The sequence below is a fragment of the Mesoplodon mirus genome, assembly GCF_964341445.2.
Source record: "Mesoplodon mirus genome assembly, chromosome: 2".
Lineage (NCBI taxonomy): Eukaryota > Metazoa > Chordata > Mammalia > Artiodactyla > Ziphiidae > Mesoplodon > Mesoplodon mirus.
Window position 1 is genome coordinate 175,589,303 of NC_138977.1, and position 8,173 is coordinate 175,597,475.

At 41.0% G+C, this 8,173-nt stretch overlaps 1 protein-coding gene across 2 annotated transcripts in view; it reads right to left on the bottom strand.

Annotated features, from left to right (window-relative positions):
* SEPSECS (Sep (O-phosphoserine) tRNA:Sec (selenocysteine) tRNA synthase) overlaps positions 1-4,771 on the bottom strand; it is a 35,317-nt gene extending 30,546 nt beyond the window's left edge. The window contains exons 1-4 of one of the 2 annotated variants that reach the window (XM_082639116.1): positions 4,026-4,463; positions 3,575-3,729; positions 1,607-1,725; positions 1,102-1,260 (exon numbers count right to left, since the gene is read on the bottom strand). In XM_082639116.1, coding sequence (XP_082495242.1) covers positions 1,102-1,260; positions 1,607-1,725; positions 3,575-3,663 — 367 coding nt within the window. In that variant the 5' untranslated portion in view covers positions 3,664-3,729; positions 4,026-4,463. Of the gene's footprint in view, positions 1-1,101; positions 1,261-1,606; positions 1,726-3,574; positions 3,730-4,025; positions 4,464-4,554 lie in introns of those variants that run through there. The other variant, XM_082639117.1, reaches the window with a different exon arrangement.
* Positions 4,772-8,173: the final 3,402 nt, after the last annotated feature.

Here is an 8,173-nt window from a genome sequence, read left to right on the forward strand (position 1 = left end):
AGACTTGACAGCTTTATGCCACTTAAAATAAACCTTTTAGAAGTCTACCCATTTCTGCTATATGTCCTTATTATGAATCCCTTTACACGAGTTTCTTTAGGATTATTTATGCAGTTTAATTACAGCCCAATACTGTTCATTTCATACAACAGACTGAGGCCATTCAAAAAATAACTTTAAATTCTCAAATTCAACTTGACCTAAGCAAGCCAAATACTAAAATACCAACTTAAAGTTTTTGTCTCATCTATACTCAATGATGCCTGTATCCTTGTACTTTGTACTTTACGTGTATTCCACTCATGTATACAGAACAAACATTCCTGAAGCACCTCTTATGCTCTAGGGATTATTGTTGGGCATTTCATATGTCATCCCACTTAATTCTGAAAACAGTCTTCTGAGGCAGGTGATCATATCCCCATTTTAAAGAATAGGGACATATGACATAACACTTCCATTTCTTAGTGTGTACTGAAAAGAATTCAAAGCAGGGACTCAAACAGGTATTTGTACCTCCATGTTCATAGCAGCATTATTCACCACAGTCAAAAGGTGGAAGCAACCCAACCCAAGTGTGCACCAGTGAATGAATGAATGAATAAACAAAATATGGGATATATATACAATGGGAGTCTTAAAAAAGGAAAGAAATTCTGGCACATGCTATAACATGGATGAACCTTAAAGACATTATGCTAAGTCAAATAAACCAGTCACAAAAGGACAAATATTCTAAAATTCCACCTATATGAAGGACAAATTTATAGAGACAGAAAATAGAATAGTGATTGCTAGGGACTGAGGGTGGTGGGGAGGGGAGAGTTATTGTTTAATAGGTAGTTTCAGTTTCAGAGGATGAAAAAGTTCTGTAGAGAGATGGCAGTGATGGTCCACAACAAGAGGAATGTACTTAATGTCAAGGAACTATACATTTAAAAATGTTTTGTTAAAAGGGCAAATTTTGTTATGTATATTTTACCACAATAAAAAGAAGGAATAGGAACAGGTTTAGTTTCTTTTTCATTTATCTAGCTCTATATAAAAAGTTTGAATTTTCTGTGACATTGAAAAACATATATGTTACTTCTCTTTTTTTACCTGCGGTGATCATGGATTTAAAGCAGGACTTCTGGTCTATTCGTGGCCATATAATGTACTTTGCTTTTGGTCTTTTGTGTCGTAATGTTAAGAAACACAGGGTTAGACTCATACCAGTTGCCATCGGAACTACAAAGCAGTTGGTCACTGCATGGACACCTACAAATAAGAAGAAAACAGAAATTAGTTATTCCACTAAAAAAACAGCATCCTTCTTAAAGAAATGATATACTTCTATCAAATAAAAAGAGTTAACAGAGTTAGTGCTTATTCTTCTGTACTCACACTCAGGAAGCTCACTGCTAAATTCATCCTCCAGGCTTATGGCTCTGATTTTCTATCTTATTCTAAAAGTTTTATATATATATATATATATATATATATATATATTTGTCTTTTCAAAAGCCATTTATACTCTTTTTGGAGAGAAGCATTAATAAAAGAAATTAGGCAAAGGTTTGTGTGACTGGTCAGCCAAAAGTATTATGATTAACACAGTACATACCAGCCAACTTTATGATGTCCAGGACCAAAGAATTGGTAATTTTGTTCAAAAGGCTAGAACCTGCAGCTTTGGGTTGCACAGCAGAAATATCACCCGATCGTCCAATTCCATGAATGAACCTAAGCAAAAAATGGCCAACAACTGGACAAAAATATTCAGTGTTCTAAGTAATCCACTGTATAAGTATACAAATACAATAACCAAATAAACACTATACTTGACTATTAATAATGTGAAAATATCTAATTAAATCAAAACAAATTCATCAAGTATGCTGTGGTAGCTAGTCTTCATGATGGCCATCATCAATTCCTTTTCTCCCTATGCCCATATGCCACTGCCACACCAAGAGATGGGGTCTAATTCCTCTCTACCTGAATCTGGGCTGGCCTTAGTGACTTGCCTGGTCTGGAAGAATCTAGCAGAAGTGATGGTCTGGAACTTCTGAGCTAGGTCATAAGAAGCCTTATAGCTTCTATCTGGCCTCTTGAAGAGTTTGCTCAAGGGGAGGTCGGGGGCAGGGGGTCCTCTCTTCAAAGCCAGCTGCTATGCTGGGGAAAGCCCAAGCCAAGCCACTTGGAGAGACCATCTGAGCTCCCAGCCATCTGAGTGACTCAACTTGGATAAACTGCCCAGTTGAACCTTCAGATGATTAAACTCTCAGCCAACACCTGACTGTACTACATGAGAGATGAGAGACCTGAAGCAATAATCACCTGCTGAGTCCAGGTAACCTGTCAGACATAACAATAAATGACTGTTTTAAGCCACTATATTTTGAGGTGGTTTGTTATACAGCAATAGAAAACCAGGATATATGCACCATTAAATTCTCTTCTTTCTTCCCATTTCCATAATCAGAGCAGTGAACTAACTTCTAACAGGGATGAGCTGATGTTTCAAATACTGCCTTAAGTTTAGAAGAAGTACATGCTCCTTGAAAATTAGTGTGCAAATCCACTCATTTTAAATTTAATCATGTTATACACTATTTGAAGATACCTCTGAATACACTTCAAAATCAAAAATCTGTTTGTCATTTATAGTTGCCTAGATCAGAAATTCTGCACACTGGAATTATCACAGAACACGTGTCACACTCTATTACCACTGCAACCTCACATGCAAAGCATTATTTTACATATATTATCAACCATGTTATCACCTTATTTTTAACCATTAGTTTTTCATCCAGGTCATACATTCATTATCATTAGTTTTGACTGCAATAATTTCGGTTGAAATAAAATTCTACTATTCCTAGGAAAATTTCATCATGATTTAAAATCATGGAAGACGGGAGTTTTAAAGAGTTTACCTATATTTCGCAGAAAGGTTGGAGAACAGAGAAATGATCATATTTGGAACCACTAACAACTAAATGGTTATCAGAATTGATGAAAAGTTTTCTGAATAATGCAAAAGAAAAAAGTGACTTAATAATCTAAAATTATAATATACCTTTCCCACATCTACTGCAACAAAACAAGATATTTATAAAATGGGATTCAGTTTAGATGCAGATGAATGACGTTAAAGTTCTATAAATATACCATTCTCTAAAAAAACTTGCCATGTTAGAAAAGAAACATAGAAAACTATAAACAACCTTAGCATATTTTAAACTCTTAACAACCAAATAGGTTAGTTACGTTAAACACTCTTAACAGAATGTATAGACAGTACAAACATTCTTAACAGAAGGTACAGCCAGTATCCTTAATCACCCAGAAGCTGACAGGGTATAACCACCTCATATTAGAACTTTTACCCTATTGTCCTGAAAAGCACCTACTCAGGTACATTGTTTCCATCTCCCTGTTGCATCTAGTTCACATACCTATTTAAACAAGAAGTAGGTTACAAACGGACATTTTTAAATTTAATATGATTAATAATGCCACCATTGTTTTTAACAAAATAAAAAAAAAGGGAAAAGGAAATGCTTTGTACTTAAAAAAATCATACCTGTAATGTCGCCGAGCAACTAATGCAGATGCCACTCTCCCTTCCCTTTCTCCCACACCACAATTGCCCAGGAAATTGTTGCTGTCCATGATTGCAAGTTCATGTAAAAAGAGTTCAAGTGTACTTTCATCCCAACCATCCTCTGGACACTTGCCCTTAAGAAAAGAAAAAAGAAAACAAAAAAAGGCTTATGACTATATTTAAGAAACCAGCATTCCCCAGAACCCTACTTCAATGAACTTTAAAACTTTTCCATGCACATTTTGCCATGCTCCTTGCTTTCTAAAATTCAGACATAAATTCAGCACTCTGAAGGAACTCTGAATAGGCAAAATGTTTGTTCACTGTATTACAATTATCCACACGATGCTGCGAAAAGTGATGATAAATACATACAATGAGATTACTCAGGTTTAAAGTCTCAGTTGAAAGTAACTGAAAACGAACAAACCTTATCTTCAACTAGGATTTTTCACACCAGGGTGTTAGAACTAGGGGTGTCAAACTTCAGTGACATTAAAATTCAGGATGCTGGCAAGAACGAGACCTGTGACGTTCCTCAGCAACACCTGCTTCGAGTTAGTATATCGTAGTTTATAAATATCATGTGTTCCCCAGGAGTAGTGAAAGATGGAAGACACGAACTTTGCCCTATCCTCAAACAAAAAAGTAAATCATGCCGGTTTTCCCCTCGCTTCCCCAACCCGAAGTTAGGAAAAAAAGGGGGGGGGGCTCGAAGTTCCGAACTCCCCACATCCCCTAATAACACTCTCTGGGGTTTTGCCAGCGTTGGCGAGGCTGAGAAGGAGCTGAGCGGCGCCAAGCCGGCATATGGCATGCCCAGCTGCGAAAGACTCTGAAGACAGGGCTCAACCAGCAAATACGAGCGGGTGAGGCAGGTCCTGGAACTAACAGGGGTGCTGGGCGGAGCCGGAGCCTGGGGGGCGCGGCAGCTGGGGAGGGACCCGAAAGCTCGGTACCTTCTCCAGAAGCAGCCGTATGAGGTGCTCGTGCGAGCGGCGGGCCTCACAGCCCTGCCGCACGTAAGCCGGCGACACCAGCCGCTCGCCCGCCGCGAAGCTCTCGCGGTTCATGTCCGCAGTGGCGACTGCTGCCGGAAAACAACTGACACACGCCGGGCACACTCCGAAACCAGGAGGCGACTCGCCTCCTGGACGGTACGGGAAGGCCTTGGGACAAACATCTACGTCTCACTCTCGCACATGCGCAAACCGCTCCAAATAGCGTGCCAGGAACGGAAGTATTTGAGCATGCGCAGAGGTGTCAGGGCGTTTGGCGGGCTTCAGGCTGTACAGAAAACAAGCCCCGCCTCCCTGCATCTGATTGGTCCAGTTAAACCCGAGTGTGCCTGAGACCGTCTTGAAGGAAGGACTTTTCTTCTGTGAGGAGGGGCTGAGGAGTCAGGGCAAAGTGCGTGGTGTCTCTGAAGAAAACATTTCCGAAGTTACTCTGTGTTCCACTCCTGTTGAATGATGAGCTCTGGGAGTCTGTGCTTCAGCCTTACTCAGGTCGTGTTTCTCAGATTCCTGAACCGTTCATCCTTACCCTCATACATCTCAACATTTACAGTTGCCTGGCAACCCCATTTTTTTTTTTTTTTTTTTTTTTTGACCGCACCACCTGGCATGGGGGAATCTTAGTTCCTCAACCAGGGATTGAACCAGTGCCCCCTGCAGGGGAAGCGTGGAGTACTAACCACTGGACCTCCAGGCAATTCCCTGGCGACCCCATTTGAAATAGTGGTGCCCCACTCCTTTTCTCCTTTGCATTACAGAATTTTTGGCCATAGCACTTATCATTCACCTCCTGATATAACAGACATTTGTTTATACACACACACACACACACCCCTATGAATGTAAACTCTCTGAAAGGCAGGGCCTTGGTGTTTGCTGCTAAACTCCACGAACACCTAGAAAAGTGCCCAGAATATAGAAGGGGCTTAAAAAAATTTTTTTAATACTGAATTAATGAATTAGTTTCACTATTCAACAACCCAGCACTAGGCGCCTGAGATACAGAAATGAAAAGGCAGATTCCTTGCCTTTGATTTCCTCCTAATCTTCCCTTTAGGTGAGCCTACAGTAATTCCTGAAATCACTCTTATCTAGTGGTATGCTAGGGCCCACTCGCACTGGTTCATACTTGCTTGCAAGAGCTGATTGTTAAAAAAATGTTCAGTAATTTTGTGGGCTGGTTTTAAATACAGCTTCTCTTAATTGTAATTTTACAATTAAGCCAACTGTATTAAAAGCAGAAGTAGTAAATACTCAAAGTCATCACTTCCTAATTATTTTACTACATTTTACTATTATCTCTGCTCTTGAGATTATTTACATCTGTTGTACCTGAATAGTGGAAATAAGATATATTGGCATCCTACTGCCCATCTCTTTCCAACTCCCATTTTTAGTGGCATCATGTTGGTAGCTTGAAACTGGCTGTGGTAGGAGTATTTACACCATGGAAATCAGCAAACTCTACAAATCCGGATCTTACCTTCCCCCCATACACCACTCCCCTAGGACTCAGTTGTTTAACATGTACCAACTCACCACTATTCCTACTGCATGTTCGAGGGCATCCTGCCATTTATCAGCCACAGTGCTTGTCAAATTCCATTTCAATTGTTAATGTTTTATCTTCCTCAACTAGACTGTGAGCTCCTGGTTGACAAGGACTATATTTGACATCTGTGTTCAAAGCACAGCACGGAACACTATGTAATAGATGTTCAACAGCTTCTCCTTGCCAACAGCCTCCAATCACAGCACACCTGAACCCTTCCTCTTTTTCACCATAAAGCTTTTCCACTCCTCTGCCTGCCTCTGAGTCTGCCAAATGCAAGTGGTAGTAACTAACTCTCTTGCACTACCAAGTTCTGAATAAATAGTCTCTGTTTGTTATTTAGATGGTCTTCATTACTTTCCACAGTTTTCCTGAAGACTCCACTGAGACACGGACTGCACTGTCCATCACTATGGACCCCAGGCTTCAGCCAGATGAGGTTCTCACAGAGACCGTAGTGCCTTACTCCTTGTTGCTGTCAAGTCTGTGCCAACATGGTAAGTCAGTGCCGAATCTGAGCTCCACTATATTTGTGTTGAGTTCCTCAGCTATTTATTCTAAGTTTGGTACCCAGGTTTTGTTATTGCTTCCGATTTTGTTTGACATCCTTGGTGGAATCAGACCATTCCTTTTCATGCTTTTTGGTTCTCTTTTGTACTTCTGTTTTGTATTGAGCTGTCTGAAAGTGTGGTCATAAGAAGAAGAATCATGGGGTAGAACACAGGCATAGGCCCTGTAAGCCTGTTGTTTGAGCCAGCCTCACAGACTGATGAGTTTGCTGCTCTTACCAGACCGGCATACATTTGGACAAACTTCGTTGCAAGTCACCAGTAAAACTGGATGAGGTTCTCCTTTCCTCTTGATTTTTTGTCCTGAGAGCTTGCCTTTGATCAAGAGGGAGTTCACTCTAATTTTCCACCTGCCAAGGGGCACAGATTGTTGGGTCTGTGTTCAGAGGGGTCTTGAAACATGAAGAGAACAAACATCACTTTTAACCAAACATTGTCAGCTCTCCTGAGGTCATCAAAGCTTAAAACCTCTCCTCCTCTGGGAAAAATGGCTGCTTCTTATGTGTATTTTTATTACAATCCGAATGCTGGTGCCTAGTTCTCTAAATGGCGTAACGTCAGCAGTGGGTATTTGGGCCTTCAGTGGCCCCTCTGGGGAACATTTGACTTGAATACATATTTTATTAGATAGGCACCTTAGAAAAGAAAGGGAATTAAGATTTTTCAGGCCCAATGGGCAGCTGTGTTTGATTAGTATGCAGAAGCCTCCAAAGGAAATTCTGGTTCGAAAAGTATTTCACTAAAAGATTCTGTAGCCAAAGCCAATGAGCAATTTAACAAACTTTTTTTTTTTAAGATTTTATCTTTTTAAAAAATTTATTTATTTATGTATTTATTTTTGGCTGCATTGGGTATTTGTTGCTGCGCGTGGGGTCTTTGTTGCTGCGCGTGGGCTTTCTCTAGTTGCAGTGAGCAGGGGCCACTCTTCGTTGCGGTGTTCAGGCTTCTCATTGCGGTGGCTTCTCTTGTTGCAGAGCATGGGACCTAGGCGTATGGGCTTCGGTAGTTGTGGTACATGGGCTCAGTAGTTGTGGCTCGTGACCTCTAGAGTGCAGGCTCAGTAATTGTGGCGCACGGGCTTAGTTGCTCTGCGGCATGTGGGATCCTCCTGGACCAGGGCTCGAACCCGTGTCCCCTGCATTGGCAGGCGATTCCTAACCACTGTGCCACCAGGGAAGTCCCAATTTAACAAACTTAAGCAACAATAAACTAGACTCCTTTCCTAGTAAATCCTCCTCATCCTGTTGCCTCCCTACATCCAGATGTCCCTCTTCTTCCTTGTCCCTGTGATCTCATCAACTCTTCCCTTCTCTTCCTCTTGTCCACACCCCCTCCCTACTCCCAGAAACTCTCCTAAGGGTACAAAATGCCAGTTGCCTCTAAAGATCCATCCCTCCTATGAGCCAGATATATGGGCAACTGCATAATTTAAACTTTGGAC